Source organism: Haemorhous mexicanus, chromosome 2, assembly GCF_027477595.1.
Source record: "Haemorhous mexicanus isolate bHaeMex1 chromosome 2, bHaeMex1.pri, whole genome shotgun sequence".
NCBI classification, from domain to species: Eukaryota; Metazoa; Chordata; class Aves; order Passeriformes; family Fringillidae; genus Haemorhous; species Haemorhous mexicanus.
The window spans coordinates 65,318,661-65,343,523 of NC_082342.1; the positions used below are offsets into that span (position 1 = coordinate 65,318,661).

Sequence of the window (24,863 nt, forward strand, 5' to 3'; positions counted from 1 at the left end):
CTTGTGCCTTAATTAATTTTTTTTTAAGAACTTTTGGTGAAGGATTGTGCCAAAGCTATTTCAGCAAGTCTTTCTACCCTCTCCTCCTTGCATACTTCTGCTCTCCACTCTTTCTCTTCATTTTTTAGAGAAGTCTAATAGCTGTGAGTGGGACATCTATCTATCTGCCAAAATACTGTCTTCCCCCTAAAGCCCAAAAGGTTCTCATGAGGCTACACATTCTAGCGTTTGTTGTAGTTTATATGAGTTTCCTCATGTGTGTCTATGTAAATCCTAGGATTTCATGAGATCAACATGTCTGGTGTTCTATTGTTTTCCATTCTTCTGGTAGAGGTGTTAATTTAAAACATGTCAGCAGTTCTGGATTTTGGCTGCTGTAGAGCTATTGGGTAAACACTTGCTGATCCCGGTGGGGTTTGCTGTCACTGCTGTGTATATTCTAAGGCCTTTTATATTGTAATATCAATTTCAGAAACTTGCTTAGATATGTATTTGAATGAGAACTTTAGTTTGGATAACTTCCAAATCTCTTTAGAGTTTCAGTTTAGAAAGAATAATAAAAAAAAAAAAACCCAAACAATCAAAAACCCAAAGAAAACCAACTTACGTAGTATAACTGGATTTTATCAATCCTTTTGGCACTCATTCATTTGTCATCCTTGTCACCCGTCAGGATTTTTCTATCTGCTTTGAAAAGTGTTTATTATTAACTTTTATCAAATGAATCCTCCAGAATATTTTGTTCAGTCTTTCTTTTGACTTCTTTTTTGTTTGGTTGATATAATTAATCTCCCTTTTCTATTGAAAAATGTCCTTTAATATTTTGGTTTTAAATATAAAACCCAGTACCTCTTTACTGCTTTATCTAAGCTATCAGTAATAATGGCCTTTGAATAAAGTTCTCTGGGAAGTCACAAAAAACCTGTAACATGTTTATTTCATCATGAAATAATAATTCCTTACTGTTTAAATATAATTTTTTATTATTATCAAAGTTGCTGATTTGTCCTGGGCTTTTGATGGTTTTTTGAACTTGTTTAACCAACTCATTCACTCAAAGATTGTGTATATAACTGTATGGTGAGGTGAGAGCTGTATACCTTTTTGATCTTCACCATGAAAGGGTGTGTAGCCACTGAAGCAGAATAGGGATCTCACTTTGACTCAGGCACTCCTCGACTTACATACAGGGTGGTGAAAAAAGTAAGTCCCGTGCCTGCCTTCCGATGTGATTGATGATTATGGCTGCATTATGGAACTTGGTTGGTTACTTCCAGCAGAGAAAGTTATGCTCTGTGTCTGCTGTGTTAATGCAGGGCTCAAGAAGTGGAAATAAAGTAATGAGTGAGATGGGCAAAAGTTCCTTCTAGACTGATGCTAAGCAGCTGGTGATTTCATCTTCTGTTTGGGGGAAGTTCTGTTTGCTTTCTTCCTTTCAATCTCCTTCATTTCCCACTTCCTAACTAGTGCTTTGGATTTTGCTGTCTTTAATATGAAAAATGTATACCTTGTCAGATACATTTTGAATCTAAATTACCTGTCAAAGTATTTATCAGTAGCTTTTGCAGTTGTTTTAAGGTGGAAAATTTAGTGACTCTTTACTTATGTAGTAGTTACCTTTGCATATACACACAGTGCTACTAGTGCAATTTAAAACTATATCACCAATAAGACCTAAAATTGCAGAGGTACAGTTTTTAAAAACCTATCACATGAATATTTGAGATCTCAATTTGTAGCTTTTTTCCTTACCTTCAGTGATTTCTCACACTGTTTAGAAATGCCAGTGAAAAGATGAACATTACGTCACTCAGTGAAGTCCATCTAGTTTGAGCTTTTTGAAAGCATAAGGAAGTAAACTTTATTGTGCAGCCCTTTCAGAGAGTGCCCTGCTTAGTAGTTCCTTGTCAGTTCAAGACAGGCTTTTCCACATGCATTTCTTCCTTTCCCAGTTGTCTGCTTGTAGAAGAACTGCAGACATCCTGAAACCAGCTTCTTGTAGACCTATGCTGTGAGACATTCTCTGGTTTCTAGGATTTCTGACTCTGGGTCAGGGCTTTGCAAGTGATTATTTTGAATTCTTCTGTTGGCAACTGGAATTCTGAAGGAAGGTTGATTCTGGTTTTCAGTTTTGTGTACACAGCTTAGGTAAAGCACGTGGTGAATGAAGTATATTGCATTTGCAAAAGAGCAAGTGGAGAGTGTGAGGTTTTTGATGGGGATGTTATTAGAGATGTGTAATATGGTTGTAAAGATAAACAAGCTTTATGTTTTGTTCAAGAACCAAACTTTCCCTTTTTTTTTTTTATTGTGAAATACTTGTTAAAGATGTGCTGCCAGCCTCATACTCTAAGTATTCACAGCAGTAGGATTTTTATAGAAGAAAATAGATTCAAAAAGAGCACACATCACACACTATGGGAGGTGCGACTGTAAAGACTTCACTAATGCAGCTGTTAAAATGTCTTAAAATTCATGTTCTGTGTGCAAAACTTGATGTAGAGTATGCTTAAAACTTGCTTTTGATACTTCATGTTTGGAACAGAGTAATTTCAGAGAGGCTGTGGGGGGAATGTCAAAAGAATACAGGTTCTAGTAATTAAAAAGAGAAGGGTGGTGTGTGGGGTAGATTTAGAGAGGTGTGAGAGTGACTGTCAGGCAAACCCAATAATAGACTTACAGTTCTCCTTGCATGTCAAACATATTAAAGATTAATTCTAAAACTATCACTGTTTATTCCAGCTTTCATACGACAATAGTACTTGTCCTTTGGAAATGGATAAGAGGCTGGTTTGATAAAGGTGAATAAAAAATCATAATAGAAATATGGCTTGGAAGCCCTTGAGGGATTGCTGGGGTGCTCTCTGACTCTGACACCAAGCAGGAACCTCCTTACCACCAAATCCTGTCTCAGGACTTACTGACCCAGAGATAAGGCAGCTCTCTCCAGTGTTACTCCATAGGAGAGATGGAAGAAGCTCCTTGTTAGGGAGAGCAGTTCCATCTGGGCTCTTTGCCTCTCTAGTGTTGGTAGGACGGCAAGGAAGTGGCTCCACATCAAGATGGGGTAGGCTGGCTGAGGAGCAGGAGGTTCCTGAAGGAGAAGCACAGTGGGGGTTTGTGTTGGGCCTCACTGTCACCTGCTGGACTGTTGTTGCTTTTGCAGTGAAATAATATTTGTAGTGCTTGATATTGCATATCTTTAGAACTGTAGTGCTTCTAAGTTATTGGTCTTTATCCCATTCCTGCTGAAAATGTCAGGTAGAAGCAAGCCAGGAGGAAGCTAATGCATTGGTGTTGTTTAAGTACTGCACTTTTGGGTTTTGTTTTCATTTTGATTTTTCTCCTTTTCTTTGGCACTGTGTAAGACCCATGTCTGGCTGGGCTGTTTGGGTCTGATCTGGCTAGCTATGGACCCTAGCTCACACGGTCTTACACAGACGAAAGCAAAAGACGAAGTACTCTTCTCCACATGGGAATGAATGTCCTCTGTTTATTGTCTTGAGAACCACCAGGTAGAAAAACCTGCATGGGAAGAGGGTGTTGGTTCATGGGGGACACTTTTAACCTGGGGGCATGGGGGGGGGGGCGGGTGTGTGAAGGAAGAGGATCATGGCCAATGGGATACCAGTAAGGAGGGGCGAGGGGAGGGACTGACCAGGGTAGAGACCCCTGGGGTGGGTGAAGGAAACTCCATGTGGTAGGAGAGGGAGATAAACCATGTGATATAACATAAACTATTCAGTGCAATGTAAAGACTACTCAGTGCACATCTCCAATCAGCCAGTGCAAAACAACAACTAAATTTAGTGCAATACAACAGCACTGAACATTTGCTGTGCTTTCTTTAGGTCAGGATTTTACTGTCAAAATAGATTTTAGTGCTAATTAACTTGGATTTGCTTTCTCACATTAAAAAAAAAATAGTGGGGGCAGTAATGATAGTCATTCTGCTTTTATTATGTAAGGCAAAAAAATGCCAACCTTTTTTATTTGTTCTAAAAATACATTGACTTTCTTAGTTAATGTTTTTTATCGAAAGTCTAATGTCATAGACATCTGAGAGAGGTTTAGGCTTTAAGTTTTGTCAGCTGAACATCTGAGAACATGAGCTTGTGAATGTATATTTTATGAGTTCCTTTCTGGGGTTTCAGCTTGGCTTGGGTTGTAGACTGCACTTAAGGAAGTAGTGTATTCCCAGGAGTGAAAAATTAGGTAGCTGAGATGCAAGTTTAACTGCCTGGAGAACCGAGATGATGTAGTGGCTGTGCACCAGTTTTAGAAATGTCAGTAATATTTTAAAGATAGGCTTAAATACTTTGGTGCCTCTTTACCTACATGCTTACCGAGTTGTAACCAAAATTCTGTATTTCTCAGTGTGCTTTTTGAATTATTCAAATTGGCTTTTGCTAGCATAAGTGCACTTAAAACTTAGTGGATTTTTAATAGTGATACAATACAGTCCATTCTGTTATTTTAAAATTTTGGGGTTGCATCTTTAAGAAGTGAAATAGAGAAACAGTTTTGATTAAGTTCCTGTAAGGCAATTATCAAAGTAGTTTGACAGTCCCAGGAAGAATGGCTATGGACGGTTCGCTGTCAAAACCTGAGGCTACGTGAAAACATCTTCTGGGTCATGCTTGATTTGATACTATCATGAAAAGCCTGGATGAAGTACTAAGCTCAAACATGAGATAAAGCTCGTTAAAACTGCAAAGCTGTGAGTGCTCAGGTCAGAGTTCAGAGTGTTGTTAACAAACTGAAAAAGTGATAAGAAAACAAAAATACAGTTTATAGCAATAATAATTAGTGTATGTGCAAAACACATGAGGAAGACACACCAAATGTATGAGACAAGAATAAGATGTAGGAAATAAATCTTTAAATGCAATTGCAAAATGAAACAGCATTTCTTGGTGTGAAAATATTGATAGTAAAATTGCCAAGAATGCCACTTGAATCTAGGTTTGTTATTCCTTGCAGATGTTTGCCTTGTGGATAAAGGAACAATTGACTCTAATTTTGCCCATTTAGTTCTTTAAACTAAAAGCTCAGAAGCTGAAGGGAAGAACAGTGTCAGTTCCTTCCCAGTAATAGTTGCACAGGATGAAGGAAAAACTTTATTTGCGATCTGATTTTTGTATTTGGATAATAATGTCTTAAAATGTGATTTTGTTTTTCTTTGTTAAACAGCTGTAGTAGATAGCCCCTTAATGAAATTTCTAACATTTTATGTAATTCCTTTACACAACTGAAATTCAGCAAAACATTTTGAAGCCCTATTAAGAGAACGCCCAAGTTTTTGAAATAGCTGGTGTGTGGTTTTTCTGTTATGGAACAACACTGACATCCAGTGGTGGTCTTATACTACTGCGGTCTTTTAAGATGCTCTTTGCTTAATTGCTTCGAGTGTTCTCTTTTCTATTGAGGTGTTATCAAGTAAGAAAAATTTGAAAGCTTTCTGCGATTTTTTTTTTCCTTTGAAAACCTTACCATGTTATGGCATGATTGTATAAATCTGATACTGTAGCAAAGATTCATAAGGAACATTCTGATTTTTGCATAAACACAATGAAGATAGCTATATAAAATTTACTATAAAACTCAAACGTTGATTTGTGTGGCTGGCACTGAATTAGAAGTGGTAGTGCAGTTTGTGTTTGATGCTGATATCACAGTGATTCTGGAAGAGTTGGGAATCTGAAATTGGTAAATTTTATAGAACATATTTATTTATATTAATTTTCCTTATTTGCTTCTTCCCGTAAAGAAAGCTTCTTCTTAAGCTTAAGATGTTAATTCTAGAGATGGTAGAAGAAAATTACAGAGAATTTTTAGAAAAATGATGTGATAGAAAAAGGATGGAAGATTAAAGATTTGTGTTTGTGCATGAACTGTTAATTACGGAGAGAGAAGATGCTTTTCGAGAAAGCTGCTCATGACAAATAAATATTATTAGGAGAGTTGTTTACCTGATAGGTTTAATTAGAGAATAAGGCTCTCATTTAAAACCTTTCTGTGTGTGTGTGCGTGTGTATACACGTGCGTGTTTGTCTGTAGATGAAGTGTTTGATCCAGCAGTATAAAGCAGACAAAAAATGCATCTTGCTTTGATACTGTCAGTTTCTTCAGTGTTTCAGACATAGGTGATAGGGTAGCAGTACACAAATCTGTCTATTCAGGCCACATCAGGTGTAATTTGTTGTTTATGAAGTAAAGCAGAATGTAAAGAGAGATAAGTAGAGGCATAGGCAAGATTGGTACTATGGTTATATCTCATAGCAGTGGGAAATACTGAAGAGGAGAATGCACACCTATAATGTACAAAAGTGGGTTATTAAATTGATGTTATACTTGATAGGAAGGAGCAGTGGGAAAACAGCTTTGCTGTCACTGATGTAATATTTTTTTTTTTGTGTATTGCAAAGGAAGAATGACTGAAATCTGTTTTCCATAGAAGCTTGTTGAGAGCATTTTGACAGAAAAATTGCAGATTTGGATTTATATGTGAATGATTCATGTAGAAAATGCTGATTCATTACTAATGGCTTTGTTTTAATGTCTCATTTGAAGGTGGAAAAGCAGGTACTTTCTAGGAGATGTTTTTTTCTGACAAAAGCTGTTGCTAAGAGGATTGTACTGCTTCATGTCTCAGATGAATGAAGCTGGAGTGGGGGGAGGAATAGGTGAGATATCCCTCAGGTTTCAGCAAGCGTAATGCAAAAGAATTGCAGTAGAAACATTTATTTTCCTTTCTCTTCTGATCTCATTTCTCTTGAGAATGTTTCACAAATAACCATCTCAACCATTTGTGGAAGCTTTATACACATTTGGTTGAAAACTCTGATTTTTTTTTTTCCTTCTAATTTGTATTAATGTTCTAAGGCCACAGGATCCCTGTGTGACTCCTGCAGCATTACTTACTAAAATTCCCTTGAAATCAATGTAGTTGTTTTCATAACGTCAATATGTAACTTTTAATATTGTTTTAAAATGTGTAAGAAAGAAGTGTAGTGAGTACTTTATTTCTTGGAAACTAAAGGTAATTTTAGTGTGTCTTAGTCTGGTGGGAGGTTATGTTGTGGGGTGTGTGTTGTGGGGTTTTCTTGGTGTCATTGAGAGATGTCAGTGGTCAGCCACTGGCTTGCTTTGGACTTCTTGGAGAGCTTTGTGAAGCTTGGATGCTGTTCCCAATGCTTCTCACCCATTTATTTTACTTTTTTATTTATTTGCTGCTTCGTGTTAAGCAGAAGTGCTTAATTCTGAAATGTTTGTTTACAGAAGGAAAAAAGGAAAGTTTGTTGATTGTGGCAGTAGCATTTCTGTGCCAGTTTATTCCCAGTGTCTCCTTGATTTATAAAGGAAAGTTGGGGGAGGCAGCTTGGAATGGAGGTGTGGAGAGCAAGAATTGACAGATGCTGCTTGTACAGCACAAGCACAGCCAGGAGATCTTGGGAATTGGGGGATTTATGGGTGCTTCCAGCAGTGTGATCTGGTTCATGCATGGTTTGGGATTGCTTCCAGCCACTTGGCAATAGGAAGTGTGTTGGATTAATGTAATAGGATCACACTGTAGGTCACCTTTTGTTACCTAAGGTCATGATATTTTGCAAAATGGGCAGAACAGGTAATGCAGATGATGTGAGGCACTTGAGTGAATATAATAGAGACACAGAGCTGCAGGGCTGTTCTCTTTGACTCCAGAGCAGGTTTTTACTTGTTTTGGTTTTATTCAGGGTCAGGTTTTTTTTTTTTCCTTCCTTGATCTAATACAGAGAACAAAGAATTGAGTGGCCCTATGCTGTAAAGGTCCTACCTTCAGCATATTGCATGCCTTCATTAAGAACAGATAGAAAAAGGGAATCTGATTCCTTTAGAGTCTGGAAAAAGCTCAGACTTAATCCTTATGTTGTCGGGGAAAGGATTATGCCATCTGAAGAGGTAGCTTTATCTCTTTTAACTCCCTTTTCATACTTGAATGAGGTAGATGTCTTTTTTCTGTATAAATAAATTTATTTAAAAATAAATTTAATAAAAATACTTATTTTTATTTTCTTAAATAATTTGTGGGCCTGTAGCAGGAAATATTCAAAGCTAAAACTTAGTTCTTATAGGAGACTGCACAAACAAGAGAAAATAAAATAGTTTATTTAAAATAAGTTTCTTTAATTTTTTAAAGAAAATATAAACATGTTTGGAGTACTCATTGCTGTATGAAGTAGTCTGTATGAGAATGTTTTTATGGCAAAATGGAAAAGATGGACTTGATAAACACTGGTTTCTAGCTTCTGTTACAGCAGGAGAGATCTGTGCTTTGGCTGAATCTGGTGTACAATGTCTCCTGGTTGCAATTTGCTTCCTGGCCAATATCTGACCATTTTTTACTAAACCTATAGTTTTGCATCATGTTGCACAGAAGCAGCACCTGTCGCATTACTGGAATGCACTTTTTTTCTCTGTTGAAGTTTTTTAGCAAAATTCAGATGACAGAATTATTGATTTGATCTTTTTTTCTTGAAAGTAATTTTGATCCTGATCTTTTGCCTAATTTACCTAATTTACCTAATTTATATTTTCATATAGTAAGCATCTATAATAACCTAACCAAACCAACCAACCCCAAACTATAAAGTATCCCCCCTACACTGATATTTCCAGATTTTGTCTTTTTGAAAACTCTTAAAATAACCAAGTCAGTTAGGTTTTTTGCTAAAAAGCTTTGATGTTTGCTTAAATCAACCTAACAGATGTCCTCAGTAGTATTTTATGATTGATGTCCCTGTGAGGTTGGCAGAGATTTTGGTCAGATAGGCAATGTTTTTGCTAAGTGCTGTTGCTTAAATTAGCATGAGTCAAAAATTAGTGGTCTTCTCCCATGAGGTTCTCTTTATCCTTCTGTCTCAAAAGCTTTTCTAAATAGTAAGACAAACTAAACTGAAAATTAATATGTAAATTTATACATAAAAAGTTATAAACTGAAAATTTTGACTAAACCAGAGTGCTCTTTTGACAGCTGTGATTCAGTCTTCTTCACTTTGAGGTGCAAAAGTAAAACATGACTCAGCAGTGAATTTTGTAATAGAAGAATTAATCTTGTCCTATGTAGAGAAAGTTTAATTGTAGGTCAGATTCTTGTTTACTCGTTCTTTAAAGATGTATTTTTCTTGCTGGAAAATGGTTGCGCTTATGTTGAAGTACTCGACTCAAATAACTCTGTAAGAGAATTGCAGTCCCTCTAGCTTTAGTAGAATGAAGAATGACTACATTTGCATTTGGAGCAGTAAAAGAAAAATCCTTCCATGACTTAGCCAACAGTCTAAAACTCAGCTTATGGATTTTGTACTCCCTCAGCCCCTGCTGTTCAACTTATGTTCAGTTTTATGCTGAAGATGGCAGAAGGCAAACTGTTAGAGTTTGATACTGCTCTTTCTAGGAAGTCTGTTGGTATAATTAGGCCACAGTTGAAGCCTCAAGAGCAGGATAGTCTGAATGTATCTGTTTCCCCTGGCACAGAGTGGGAATGCTGTTCTGCTTTACCTTCTGACTCCAGCTAATGAGAGCTGCTAATGCACAGGAGTCGCACAAATCTTCCCATATCATAGTGCTGAAGCTTAGAATTACTCAGCTGGGAAATCCTATATTCCCATGCAAGGCAACATATCTTGCCACCTTATTCTTCTCAAACATTTGTCTTTTATTAAAAAAAAAAAAAAGGATTGTTGTTTCTTATGCTTCTTGATATATGTATGCTTTTTTTGCCATCTGAATTGTTTCATTATTGGCTTTTCTTCTTTCTGGTGACGGTGGGCTAGAGACTCAGAATTTGCTAGATTCCATTGTCTGACATGAACAGATAAATCCCATCAAGTGTCTGGGTTAGAGCACAGCTGGGAGCAGTAATTAGTCTTGAAACACTGGCAGGACTGGAAAGGGCAATGCTAAAGTCACCAGGGCTGGACTCAAAAAGGTCTGTCTAGCGTACTTCCCTTCAAGTATTTTTTTGCCTTGTTTGTATGTCACACTGTGCACGTTATTTTCTTCAAAACAAAGTATTTCTTGAAGCACCCAGGAATATTTATTTTTAGTGTATGTTACTCTTTGTTTCTTAAATAATTCTTTTATTATTGGGAAAAGGTGATTTCTTGGTGAATAGTTATTTAAATGTTGAGGAAGAACTGTGTTTCAGACTGGGTGTCTATCAATTATGTAATGGTTGCTGTGATGTGTTGGAATAAAATGAAGAGCTGTGCAGAAGAAGGCAGGTTGCCAGCTACATAAAATTGAAAACTGGAACTGCAGATGGGTTAGAGTAGGCAAAGTGAACAACAAATGTCACAATTTCTGATCACTCAAGTTAAAATTATCCTTTTTTAAAGTTTTTTTTGAAAGTTAGAATAGGTCAGCCCTTTAAAATGGATTGAGGTAATCAATTCCAAATGTGGTGTGCAAAACTTATTGTATACTTACAGAATTTTTGCAGAAAGATACTGATCCTGCGCTACCACCATCCGTGTAAGGAAATTACATACATTAAGTAATTTTTTAATGTATTTTTGCATCTATTCTTCACCAGTACAAAAGATAGGAACTAAAGACAATCTCATAGACAGAAGAAATGTTTGTCTCATTGATACAGCTTGTGATATTCTATTTTTTTTCTTTAACAGGTGTCTTTCAGATGAAGGAATTGAAGCTTGCTTAAGTTCATCTGAAAAAGTTGATACAAATGATATTATCCTAGTTGCCCTTAATGTAAGTTATGGTAGTGAAAATGTTTTTTCTGAGAAATCATGCGAAAAATGTTATGTGTAATGACTCAAATATAGGTTTGTGTGTCTAATTAAGTGTGCTATTGTCAGTGTGATTTATGTAAAGGACAGAGTACTTACCTTTCTCCTTGCCTGTATGAATTGTGAGTTGTATTTGGAAGGAACATCTATTCCAAACTGCAAAATATGTAGGAGAAAAAATGAACAGATTTAGCTGTAGGAAAATATTTTTTTTGTTTATGAAATGTAAAACTAAAGTCCAACTACAAGCAGTAATACAACCAGCTGTGCTATGTAATGACATGAGTATGAAATTTTAGTATAAGATTGTTGGGATGAGTAAAACACCCTTACTTTGACTTGTGGACATGATACTCCTTAAAGCACATTCAGACTACATATCCAGTGTTGTCTACATATTTATGTAACTAAAACCTGGGTTTTTTTTCTTTACTATAGAAATCTGGATTAGTACTCATAATTTTGGCAAAAAATTAACAAGGAATGTACAAGATAGAGCAACATCTTCAAAGCAATATACCATAATATTTTTAAGGATATGAGAAAAGTGTGCATGTAAATCCCTGTTTTTCAGAATTCTAGTATATACATTGTTGGTAAACATTAATAAGTCTGCTGCCTTTCTTAGTTCATGTATTTGCTATTTTCTTTAAACATATTTTATCAAATCCATGCTCAGATGTTTTAAATGGTTTAATATAAACTGTACGTTATTTGGTTTAATATAAATTTTGTAAGAACTACATGTAGTTTCAAGGGGGAAAACAATGTAGTCGAGTGCTTAAGAGAAGTATTCTTCTTTGATGAAATTAGAAATAATAAAATAATGAAATTGTGTGAGAGTTGTTGGGGATTATTTTGTCCACCCTCCAGATTTAATCACTAGATGGTTTTAGATGATTCTCTGAAAAAGAGGGTCCCCTCTGCTCCTTTCACATATTCTTTAAAGCATGTGTTCAGTGACTCATGCATGCAGGCACCAGTTCCTGTAAGGAATACGAGAAGAATTAAAGCAAAATTATAATGCAGAGATGCAAAGAATATAATGCAAAACAAGCAGAAGGGAAGCATTTGATTCCTGGAACAGAGCAGCATGTCCATATAATTTGAGAATGCATTGCTGCTTTATACAAAACCCAAATAAAGTATTTGTGAGTTGCTGGGTACTACCCTGCATGTAGTATGCTGGAATGAGTACTGACATGATCATTTGTGACTGTGTTGGTATTCCAGGTTTATTTAATAGATAATAAAAATAAACTAGAAAAGTTGCACAATTACTCCAAAGCCAGAATTAATGGCTTATCACTTTTAATCATTAAGTTAGTTCTTTTTGTGCCCAGAAGATTAACTTGTCTGTTGAGTAAGTAGAGGGCAGCAGTGTGTCTTTAATGGCAGGATAACAGTGAATTTATGTTCCACTTCTTAAAAATTCTTCCCTGACTGCTAGAGGCACCTTTCAGGCAGAAGAAATTCAGAAGTCAGCTGACCTTTTTTACCTTTTTTGAGTGTGTGTGTTTGAATTGCTTAAATAAGTATGAAGTAGACATAAGTGTATCTTCAGTCCTTCAAATGTTTTTGTCTAAGAACTTAAGAAGTGTTTGTTAAAGTTCTCTACCCCTCCCACTACTCTGATGTGAAGCTGGAGATTTCAGCAAGGGCAAGTTCTGCCTGCACAGCCCAGTAGCTTTCTGTGATGGGGTGACTGCATCAGTGGACAAGGGAAGGGCTACAGATGTCATTTATCTGGCCTTTGGTAAAGCCTTTGACACAGTCCTTGAGAATATCCTTCTTTCTAAACTGGGGAAAGATGGATTTAATGAGTGGACTGTTAGAGGCAATAAGAAAGTAGTTGGACAGTCCCATCCAGAAGGTAGTGGTCAATGGCTCAGAGTCCCAATGGGCATCAGTGACAAGTGGTGTCCCTCAGGGATCTGTATTGGGACCAGTGTCACTGACCATCTTCATTAATGATAGATGAAGTGTCCAAGTACACCCTCAGCAAATTTTCAGATGACATCAAGCTGAGTGGTGCAGTAGACACACCTGAAGGACAGGATGCCGTCCAGAGGGACCTGGATAAGCTTGAGAAGTGGATGCATGGGAATCTCGTGAGATTTAACAGGACCAAGTGCAAGGTGCTGCTCCTCCGTTGGGGCAGGCACCAGTATCAGCACAGGCTGGGGATGCACAGATGGAGAGCAGCCCTGCTGAGAAGGACTTGGGGGTGCTGCTGGATGAGAAGCTGGACGTGACCCAGCCATGGGCACTCACAGCCCGGAACAGAAAGCCAAATGTGTCCTGGGCAGCATCCAAAGCAGTGTGGGCAGCAGGGCCAGTGAGGGGATTCTGCCCCTCTGCTCTGGTGGGACTCCACCTGCAGTGCTGCTCTAAGCTCTGGGGTCCCCAGTGCAGAAAGGATATGAACCTGTTATGCCAAGTCTAGAGGAGGGACACCAGGATGATCAGAGAGATGGACCAGCTCTCCTGTGAGTAAAGGCTTGGGATGGTTCAGCCTGAAAATGTTTCGGGGTGACCTAATTGTGGCTTTCCAGTGTCTGAAGGAAGCTTATGAGAGAGATGGAGAGACAGACTTCTTACGAGGACATGTAGTGAAAGAACAAGGGGGAATGGCTTCAATCTGAGAGTAGGTTTAGGCTGTTTACTGTGTGGGTGGTGAGGCACTGGAATAGATTGCTCAGAGAAGTCATGGATGCCCCATCCCTGGAAGTGTTTAAGGATCATGGGCTCTGAGCAACATTGTCTTAGTGGAAGGTGTACCCTGCCCATAGGAGGGGAGTTGGAATTAGATGTTAAGGTCCCTTTCAACCCAAACCATTCTGGAATGATTCTATGGTACAGATATGGAACATGCAGGAGCCATTTATAGGAGCCTGTGTGCTATTCAGAGACACACAACTGACAGATGAATTTTCCCAGTTGTGAAAAACTCAGATTTTCTCAAATTGAAAAACTGAATGTGCTTCCTTGTTGTTACCTGGCTATCTTGTGCAACAGAGAGAGGATTGGGCATTTATTTCCTCTATATACTCAGTAAATATGTTAAAAGTGCATTCTTATGATTGTTTTCTAATTTGTAATTTACCAGTGTTTCTCACTGAAATCCAGAATAAACCAATTGTTTACAATATTTCGAATACTAAAATACAGTCCTGCTCAGTTTTAGATCAGGGTGCCAGAACAGTAGCCTATTGACATATATTAATGGCAAAATACTGTTCAAGTTCTTGTAATAATTACATTTAGCACATTTTCTTTTGAAAGAGTTGTTTATGATCATAATAAGAATTTGTGCATGTAAAAAGACAGGAACTGAAAATACTTTTCTCTAAGTGCCTGATGGAGAGCAAAGATGGATGCTTTACCTCTATGAAACCTCACGGTTATGTTTAACCATTAACCATTGCATAGCCATTCGGTTTTGTTTATTTAAAAGCATTTTAATCAATGTTGAAAGTGTAATTAAAACAGGAATATAATTTGAAAAGCAAAAGGATTTCTTATGTAAACTCTTGAGTTATTGAATTTTTTTTCACACAAAGGAGTGGATTTCTGTTGAATAAATAGTTGTCATGGAAAAAATGATGTTTTAACTCCTATTTTATGGGGCTTTTTTTTCTTTTTTCTTTTTTTTTAGTGCATATTTTAAGTTAATATTGTCTTGTCTTCTGTAATCATTTCAGACAGATTTAAGAACGATTGGCAAGAAATTCCTCCCCAGTGACATCAATGGTGGAAAGGTGGAAAAGGTAGACAATATTTTTACTTTACTTTTCTGTATTCTGTGATTTCTGTGTTATGACAACCTTCTGTGGCACATTAGTCTGGTTTTGTCATTGCTTCACATACAAAAACCCCCAATATTTGAATCTATTATAGTGAAAAAATATTAACATAAGCTCCGTAAAAGAGAACTTTCTGGATTTTATTACACAACTTTGAAATGATTAAGTGAAATTCTGAACTATCCTGGCAACTTCATTTGTTGCTGGAAAGTCATTTAACTTGTTTGGTCTTGACATTGTATCAGAACTACATTTTTTCCCCTCATTATCCTGAGAGGGCAGCAAAACAGGTCAGAAATAAATCAAAGTAGTGGTTTGATTCTGATACACAGAGATACATGTTAATGCTGGGTACTTGCCTGCTGACATCCATGGCTATAGCTGTGCACTTAATGTAATTTTCCTATGGTTGTGTATCCCACAAGTCCTGGATAAAACATGTTAGATGGGGTAACGTTTTGTGTTAGAAAAGAGTATTGTACTTGAAACTTTGGTGTGCTAGATTTTAATGCATGTTGTGTGTTAAGGTAAAAATGAAATTTGTCCCCTTCTGTATACCCTTCCTGTTTTGTTCCTTACATGTGATTCAGAGATGGGTAAATGAAGGAATTTTATTTTAAATCTAGCAGTGATTCTCACTTCAATTCTTTACTTCAAATATCAGTCAATGACAAATGGCAGTCTATCACTGATGTGAAAGTTCTGGGGAAACATATTTCTTTACTGTTGAAATTCAGATAGCGGTGAGTTAAGGTGGGTTTGTTTTAAGAAAGCCAGATTGATTGATGAGAGAGGCTGCTAAGAGCTGTTTGGATTTGTTTATTTTCTTGTCTAAATGGAGTAGTCACTGCTGCAAGCACAGATTTCTACAAGAAAAAAAGCACAAACATTATTGCCATTTATGCAAAGCACACTTGAGAGAGAGTCCATTGCAGGATCATAGTTATTAGCTAGGCAGCAGTCAGTGCATGCAGCATATTACTTACTAAACCAACTTTATGGGAAGAGTTTTATTAACTTTATCTATATCCATAGATCTTTAGAAAATTATTCTAAAAAAAATCCAAACCAGACACTTGCAAGCCATTTCCTGGAGGGTGATAATCCTTCATGTTTTGGGAAGAATTACACAGAAAAAAATCTGCTTGAGAAGGACTCCTATTTATAATTTTTAGCTTAAGCTATTAGATAGTGTGCTGAATCTTTGCTTTCTTAACAGTAATTTCCTTTTTTTGAGTCAAATAAGGCGAATCTGACTCCTTAATCAGTGCTGCTGTTTAGCTTTCAATGTCTGCAAATACATTATGTTATAGAGCTATGTCTTTACAAAAAAATAAATTTGCTTTATGGGAGAGGAACAACTTCTTAGTATAATCTCTCCATAGAAAGTAGTAATTCGTTGTTCAGAAATGTTTCAGTTAAAAATAAAAATTATGTGCTACTATTCTTCCTCTCAGCCAAGACTAATATCAGTATTATTTATTTATATCTTGAGAACCTATGTTGTATTTCTGTCTGGCATAGAATATAACTTTATTTATTTAAAAAATAACTTTTTATGCCTATTCTATAATAGACAAATAGTTGCATAAAAGCTGGGAGAGTCCTAGTACAAAACATGGGTATTTGACCACTATAGATGGTTATCTTCACCTTCAGTCATAAATACACAGAGCTATTTCACTCATTCATTCAATATCTGTGTTTTGTATGGGTTAGAAAAAAATCAATATTACCAGCATTAACCACAAGATGGCCACATTTGCATAGGATTTGGGAAAACTGGATCCTTCCATTTCTGTCTAGGTGACTATACACCGTAGAGAGCCTTTAAGTATTTTTGAAGGAATTGAAGTGCAAAGAAGACTATAAAGTTACAAAATATAATTTAATAGCTGTTACATTTAAGGTGTTATTGGTTTTCTTTTGAGAACTTGTGTCATTACATTAGCTGCAGAAGAAGAATTCAGAAGGGATTAAGGTTGTGATCTCAGAGTTCCTTTCTGAGTACTGGCAAATTGATGGTAAACAGTTGAAAACATAAGGTGCCAGCAATTTAATACCTGTTAAACGTTACTCATATGCTTTCCCATTTCTGTTTCATTGTTTTTTTGATTGTGGATTTTTGTTTCCTACAGCCTTTTGAATTTTTTTTTTCAGAATTATGGTCAGATTTGTGGTTCCATTTAAAACTGATTTGCATTTAAAAAAGCCTCTTTCAGTGAGAGTGTTTGCTGCATCAGATCTCCTACTGCCATCATAGTAAAGCTACTGTGCTCCTGTTCTCTTATTTATTAATCTCTCTTCTTTTTATATATACTTACCTACTGGTTATCTGCTCATTTTGTGTTCTTCTGGCTACTTATTCTGTTTCTTCAAGGTTAGAAGCTGATGAACTGTGCACTTTTTCATCTTTTTGCTGTCCTTAAGCAGCTAGAGATCAGTTGAGCAGCCACAGACATTTTTTTTTTTTTTCAAAGAAATTAAAATGACTTAGCTATAGCTGAAATGTGGTAAATGGTTGAGCTTATTGATTTGGGCTTGGATTTTTCAGGTGGATTTATTTTGCTTTATTTTGGTGCTTTTTGTTTGCGGTGGCGTTTTTTGGGTTTTTTTTGGTGTTTTTTTTGTTGCTGTTTGTTTGTTTTTGTTTGGTTATTTTTAGTTATAATTTTTATTGTTTGTAACATGGATTATGGTGCGTCTAGTAGGGTATCTAGTTTTATGTAATCAGTAGACAAGTAATGTCTCTTCAGTTTGTTATGTTTTGCTTGGACCATTGTTCAAGGAAGCTATATTTCTGGTTGGAATTTACAAAGCAGTTGTACTTGAAATTTCCTCCTGATCCAGCCAGAGAGTTTTCTAAGCTGTTTTTTTTGTTCTTTAGAAGACTTTTTCAGTGACACCCTGCAGTGAAATCTTATCTGGACTCCATGCTATGTTTGAAGTGACAGTATCTGTGTTTTTGTTTGTTTGCCTCCTACACTGTTTTCACTCACTTTTATTTTGTAATCGGTATCTCAGAGATTTGTGAAGCATCACATCTGTTTCTCTGTAAAACCCATTTTTATCGTGTTTTAGAACACAGAGTGCATGAGTGATAGAAATTCAACATGACTGCCTGATCAAATTACACTTTTCTTTGCCTGGGGGCATCTGTTGGTACGTCTAGATATTGCAGTGTGTTTGCTTAACAGTGCTAACAATTTTGTCTTTTCTGTTTGACTTATCTAGCTGGAAGGACCATGTGTCCTGCAAATACAGAAAATTCGCAATGTTGCTGCACCAAAGGATAATGAAGAATCTCAGGCTGCTCCCAGAATGTTGCGTTTACAGATGACTGATGGACACACAAGCTGCACAGCTATAGAATACAGTAGCATGTCAAAAATAAGGTGAACAGCTTACTTCTCCATGTTTTCCTTTGCTACTTAAATTTCCTTGAAATAATGGAAGTGTCCTTAGTAATTTATGAAAATATTGCTCTGCAAAAGAGGCTTCCTTTTTGGATTTATATATAAAGGAGAAATTTAAATTCAGCATGCAAAGGTACATATGAATGTAAATTAAAGTTCTGTTTGTGCTGAACTACATAATGGAAGAAAGTGGATTTTTGCAGCCATCTACTGAGTTGTAGTTTCATAACACACAGCATTTTTGGGTTGTGTGCAAACTTGGGTGAAATTCCCAATTTTCAGTAGTAGCAGATGTTTTGCCTTACCCTTGTAGCAAGACTGCCATAGGCTTGACGCTCCTAACCCAGTGCAACTAATGCTGCTTAACCATGGGCTGGTCTTTAACTTGGATATTTCTTCAGTTTAAACTGAAGGGTAGGAAAGGTGATTACTGATGAACATGGCAATGTTTTTTGTGTTTGGTTATAGAGGTGGTAAAAAGAATCTCTGGTGTTTAGTCTGCAGAGTCATGGTGTGCTCTGCACTCTTCTAGTTCAGGTAACTTTGGTTTAAAAAAAAAAACCCTTCTTCTGTCTTTCTCTGCTAGCTGCAGCAGTTAGATATAGATATATACTTAATTTTTGAATGTCATCTTTAAGTGTTAAACTGTTCCTTCTGAGCAGGAGCTAGCTTGCAGTTTAGAGTGATGCTGTCAGAACATTTAATGATATTTTAATTTTAGCTTGAGCCAGCAGAACTTGGAATATCATATTCCAATGCGAATATAAAGAGAGCAATAAAGGAAGGCAAATAGACTCTTGTGTAAGTAGATTCTAGATCACAAAATGTTTGAAGATGAATACCCAGTAAAAGACATAATTTGAAAGCTTTTTAATAAAATCTCAAAAATGTTAGAGAACTCATCACTCTAGTAATGTTGTGAATGCTTTTTTTTGCATAACATTTAAAGATTTAGTTTGTGGTATATGTAATTTTTTCAGGTCTGATGTTTGACTCTTAATCTGCAATAATATCCTGTTTCAGTATATAGTGTTACTTAAAATAAATAAAAATCACAATTTTATATTATAGGTTTTTCATGACTATAGTTTCCATTTACCCCTTTTCCCCTTGCTTCATTTTTATTTTTTCTTCAGTATTTCTTTCATGTCTGTTTTCTGATTGTCCATTTTTTTGCCTTTATCAGAACAATCCAAAAATCCATTAACATTGCTATGGTTAAATGGCACTGGTACTGTAATTGCCTGACTCCATTTTGAATTTTCCTCACCCTGTGGTGTGGGCCTGTGATTGCAATAGTAGCTTTAGTATATTTTAAAGAGATTGCTGTCTCTCAGTTGAAAGGTTTTGACTGGCTGTGTCCTGTTTCTCACAAGAAGAAGCACTTTCCAGATTGCACTGCTTGTCATATCTTTCAATTACATGTTGGAAGTACAGGATTCTTTTATGCTTCTGCTGTTTCTTTTCCTAGAGTAAATTCACATGAGAAGAAGGTAAGGTGGCTCCATGTGGGAGCTGGTGATAGAAAGGATTCATATGTTTTAAAATTATAGAGTAGTGAGAGAAGAAGCTCTATGAGATGCATGTTTTTATATTTATTCTAGTATACTCCTAGCTCTTAGCAATGTGTAGAAAGGGTCTTTCCTAACCACTCTATGTGTCTACTAAGTTAAATGTCTAAAAAATGAGATGATTAACTATTTGGAAATCCACTCTTAACTGTAAATATGAAAAACCTGCCTCAAATCAGTTGTTTAAGAATATCATGTGATAATTGAAACAAATCATAACCTTAGTTCAGTATTGTGAAATTAAACATTAACCAAACAGACAATTTGCCAGTATTCATCTCTGTTAGAATCTAATTTGCAGTGTGGCATTTTTTATAATGGGTGGGAAGTGTTTCAATAAAGCTATTGAAAATTACTGTGCTTTTTGATGCTAATTTTTTATTATGGCATATGAAAATGTTGGAATTATAATAAGAGTAGTTTTTTATATGTTTCTCTGACAGAATATTAATAAATCTATTTGAATTTTTTTACTTTGTTTCTACCTCTAGCCTGAACACTCCACCTGGAACAAAAATTAGACTTTCAGGAATTGTTGAAGTGAGAAATGGATTCTTGCTGTTGGATGACAGTAACACAGCAGTTCTTGGAGGTGAAGTGGAGCATCTTATAGAAAAGTGGGAATTACAAAGGGTGAGGTAACACCACTGGAAATGCTTGTCTTACAAGTTGCATATTATATTTAAAAATGTCAAGCTTATTCTGTTGACTGTGAACTTTTGTATAATAAGCTTTTAGAACTGTACTGTCCAAATAATTTTAGGGCTGCAGCCAAAAATATTCAAATACGTCTTATGTATAATGTTGCAAATGAAAAAATTACAAGTGATCTCTGTATAGGAACTGATTCCTTTCTGCAGGGATTGAAATATTAATCAAATATATTAAAATTTATGTTGGTAAGAAGTCATGGGTGGTATTATGTTGGTAAATAGTAATGGCTTTCTTAAACATTGTGTTTGGTACCAAAATACTGTGGAGTTCTGCCTTTTACAGTTACTGTCTGCAGACTGTGTCTTTTTGAGGCAAAAATAATAGAATAAGTGTACAGAAAGCCTTGAAGTTGGTAACCTTTGGAATGAGCCCTGTACTCCAAATTTCATCAGTACTTTAGGTAAATTTTGTTTACAAAGTCAAATTGGAGATTTAAAATTCTTCCAACAAGGCATAAATATGTGTAAGCTCCTTTACTTTGGTTTCTGTCCCAGTAGAACAAAGTAGCTGCAGTAATATTTTTTCATAGATTTTCTCACAAATAGGTGGAAGGTCCTAGGGCAGGAGCTGTAACCCTACTACCATTAGTCCCAAATATTTGCCAGATTAGCTATTGCTACTACAACCATGCATATCTCTGTATTTTTGCATCCACATCTCTGTGACAGAGTAGCTGCTTATGAACAAGATGGTTAATTCTGTGTGAAGTACTCATTTTATTGTTGTTCCTGCTAAGTTTGGCTCAGTAATTTTTGTTAGAGCTAGCCTTCTTTGGTGAACTTAATAGATTCCAGCAAACTGAGCCAAAATTAATTTGAATTTTAGAGTTACACATTCTAGTAGATTCTGTTTGTCATCCTTCAGCCTTTATAGCTAAAAATAAGGGTTTTTTTAAAATACAAAAGCATTCCTGGTTTTAAATGAAGCTTTCAAAATAAAGAAGGTTCTGGCAGAACCATCCCATTTTATGATTTTTATTCTTACTTAGCATTAAGTCTTGTGAGTTCTTTCTTCAGTTAAAGAAGGTAGATGGTGCAGAAGAGAGAACACAGAGCTAACACTTTCTTAAGAATTCACAAGGCAAGAATAGAACTGGTTTGCTTTCTTTGTGATATTTTGGACAGTCTGTTTTCATATTTCTTCTACCTGGACTTCAACAGATAAATTTTGCTTTATACTAAGTAAATATACTTTGCTTATGCTGGTTTTTGAAATCAGTATCAATAAATAACTTGGAACAGACTCTATTTACATAAATAAAAAAAGCAAAGCATTTTATAACCAAAGGCGTGCTGCTGACGACAACTTTTAGCACTTGTTAGCCAGCTCTCTTGGCTGTATGCAATATGTGTGACAGAGTGGTAGCTGTCACTGATTTGCTCTGGTAAGATACAGAAAGTTAACTATTGCCTGCTGCAATAGTTAAGGTTCTCAAACTTTTGGAGTTTGCCAGAGTATTTCCTTTTTCTTGTTGACCAGCTCACAGTACATGAACGTAGCCATGTCAGAAAAGCTGTGGGTGACAAGTCAGTTTGAACAGGTGAACCATGACCACTGGAAATTGTAGTTCCAATTCTATATTCAGACTGACAGCTAGACAGATAGGGCTCAAACAAATCTGTAGAAGCCAGATTCTACATGGTAGCAGTTTCCCTATGAACTCGATGCTTCAATCCTTTTCAGAAGGGTTTGTAGAAGAGTACAGCTGACAAATAAGCATAATTGCTAAAATATCTAAGAGGTGATAAGGACATTGCCACTCATTGTCTAATCTTGACATGGAAGCTTAAATAAAATGCTGAATTGTGTTGCATAAAAAGACATGAAACTTTTATTTGTGAAACCATTTCAAATTACTTGTTTTGAAGCTAGTTTTTTATTTTTGATGGCTGGTTTTTATTTTCTCTCCACTAGGAAGTCTAAGATGTATTAATTTGGCTTCCTCTGTAGATGATGAAATAAGGGTTTTACACTTATAAAGTTAGTGTTATTAAGCCAAATAACATGAAACTTTAGAATAAAAGTTGTCTATTCTGTCTTAAGGTATTGCCCTTGCACCTACTTGTCAGCTTCTACTTGTTCAATTATATTACTGTTTTGCTCCATTCATAGCAGTGTTTGAAATTGCTTTCGGGGGAATCGAGTTTTAGTAATAAAAGACTCCTAATACAATGTAGCATATGTGGAGTGAATGCAGTATTACCACACTGCATGAGGAATAAATGTGCTCTTCCTTGTAGATTCAATTTTATCATAAGGTAAATTCTTGCCTGGAAATTTCAGGTCATTTTAAGTGTCCCTATTTAAGAGACAGTAAATAAAAGAGGAAGGAGTGTAAATGAGACTATTACTGTGACATTTGCTTTTCTAGACTATTTGGAAGTATAAGGTAAAGTGTCATGAACATCTTTAAGAAAAAATACAGTTCCAAATAATTATTGCTTTGTGGTGTTCCTCATGTTCTGATTAAGACTGGTGTTCCAAACATGAAGGATCAGTATATGCATGATATTGCTGGTACCCTTCTTATGAGGGAAGAGTATTTTGCATTGCTATTAAACAAAATACCAAGACACCATCTACTGATGGTAATTCATGTAGGTAAATGCTGGTAAATAGCCAGTCAGTGTATAAGGGCATTTTTGCCATTTGCCCAGTTGCACATTTGAGCAGTAGATTGGAACAGTGTTTTTCTTCTATGTGATTTCTTGATTCTTATTTGGGAAAAAGAGAAAAAAGTGTAAATTCAGCTTACTCTTCCTGATTATAGGACATGAGGAATTAACCCGATGCTTGAGTTCTTGTCTAGCCTATAATAATTTCTTTTAATTATAATCTGATTCAGTATGGCAGTTCATTCCAAAATTGCCTGCATTTCTCTAGGTACAAACAAACAAGTGAAAAAATAGAAATCCCAGAATAAGTGCAGGTTTATTGCACCTGGAGTGCCTGCTCTGAGGAAGTGAAGTGGCTTGGCCATGAAATCTTTGTTGTACCTTCTGCTTCAGTTAATAGGTACAGGGATGTGAGCATGCTGCAGTGCTTAGCCCTTGGCTGGCTCGTATTTCTAAGGCAGAATTTTAAGTGAACTGGTTGAAACTAAAGCACAAAAATTTTATGATTTCTGCACTTCTAAGTTCTTTTTTTGAATAGTTTATTGAATACTTTATCAGTGTTTCTTGCTCTAAGGTATGAGAAAAAAGATTATTCTTTTTCTTCAACCTTGAAAGGAATTAATAGCTATAAATGATTTGGAAAGCAGTCTTTGGCTTCTGAATAAAAGTAGTTAACTTGAAAGGGGTGGGCCAAAAGCTTTAATTTGGGTATGTATTAGCTAAATTAATCTATTACTTAGTTTAAGAAATTCTCTGATAACATAGTGGCCTAAAGCATTTTTGTGTTTATACTCCATTTCTCACATGATGGATTTAAATCAATTCTACATCAGGGTAATAAATATATAGGTAAATGTCATATATGGCCTTAAGTGATTGAGGCTGTCTCTGACAACACAGATTGTATGTAGTCATGCATGAATGTCCGTTGGGCGAAAAGGACAGTGAGAAATGAAGCTGATAAAAGAGATACATTATAGGAAATGCAATTTTGGTGCATTTTAACAGCATTGAGTACCTGTTCTTTTTTTTCTTAGTAGCACAGCATTTTGTTTCCAGCAGTGGCAAAAAGGAGATTGTTTTTAGGGGGTGATCACAGTCTGAGCACTTACACAGCCTTGGCATACAGAATTGCTGTATTATATCAGAGGGTACAATTCTGCTTAATCCTTTTCTGTGTTTGCTTATGCATGGGATCAAGAATTTCACATAATGGTTGAGGATGGAGGTCATCTGGCTCAATCAAGGACACTGTCCTGACAGCTTTTGGGTATCTTTAAGGATGGGGACTCCACAGCCTCCCTGTCTCAGTCACCTTCATAGTCAAAAAAGTGTTTTGTGATGGAGGGAATGTCCTATTTTCAGTTTCTGCCCACTGTCTCTGTCATCTTACTGGACACCACTGAAAAGAGCCTGTCTCCATTGTGCAGATTGATAAGGTCCCCCTGAACCTTCCCTTCTCTAGACTGAATCCCTTTTTAAAGGTGCTGTGTGCCTTTGCAATCTCTACTGGCTGCAATTTCATTGGACATTGTATGAAAAAAAATCTGCTGCCTATTTGTGTTCTGCTTTGTTCTATTAGTGTAGATTTTGGTATATAACTGAATTTTCTACATGTGCTCTATGTGCCTTAGTAATTATTCAAAATTCCATAATTTTCTTTGTTCCTCTGCTTCTTCTCCAACTCTCTTCTTAACTTAAGTGACCCAAGAAATTTCTTTTCTGCTGAAAATACCCATATTGCAAGTTTCATATTTTTTCTGAAATAGAGACATTTATCATATAATCTCTTTTCTGTTTGCAATTTATTAATTATCAATTTTCTTTTACAGAGTTTGGCAAAACACAATAGGAATAACATTGGAACAGAAGGTGGCCCTCCTCCTTTTGTACCTTTTGGGCAGGTATAGTGTACTAATCTGTGTCGCTTCCTAAAAGTACCTGTATTATG

The 24,863-nt window shown here is 36.1% G+C and overlaps 1 protein-coding gene across 3 annotated transcripts in view; it reads left to right on the forward strand.

Annotated features, from left to right (window-relative positions):
• Positions 1–24,863, forward strand: part of TDRD3 (tudor domain containing 3) — a 93,080-nt gene that overhangs the window by 30,542 nt on the left and 37,675 nt on the right. For 2 of the 3 annotated variants that reach the window (XM_059839119.1, XM_059839118.1), the window contains exons 2-6: positions 10,668–10,752; positions 14,495–14,560; positions 17,831–17,991; positions 20,075–20,216; positions 24,745–24,816. In XM_059839119.1, coding sequence (XP_059695102.1) covers positions 10,668–10,752; positions 14,495–14,560; positions 17,831–17,991; positions 20,075–20,216; positions 24,745–24,816 — 526 coding nt within the window. Of the gene's footprint in view, positions 1–10,667; positions 10,753–14,494; positions 14,561–17,830; positions 17,992–20,074; positions 20,217–24,744; positions 24,817–24,863 lie in introns of those variants that run through there. The other variant, XM_059839120.1, reaches the window with a different exon arrangement.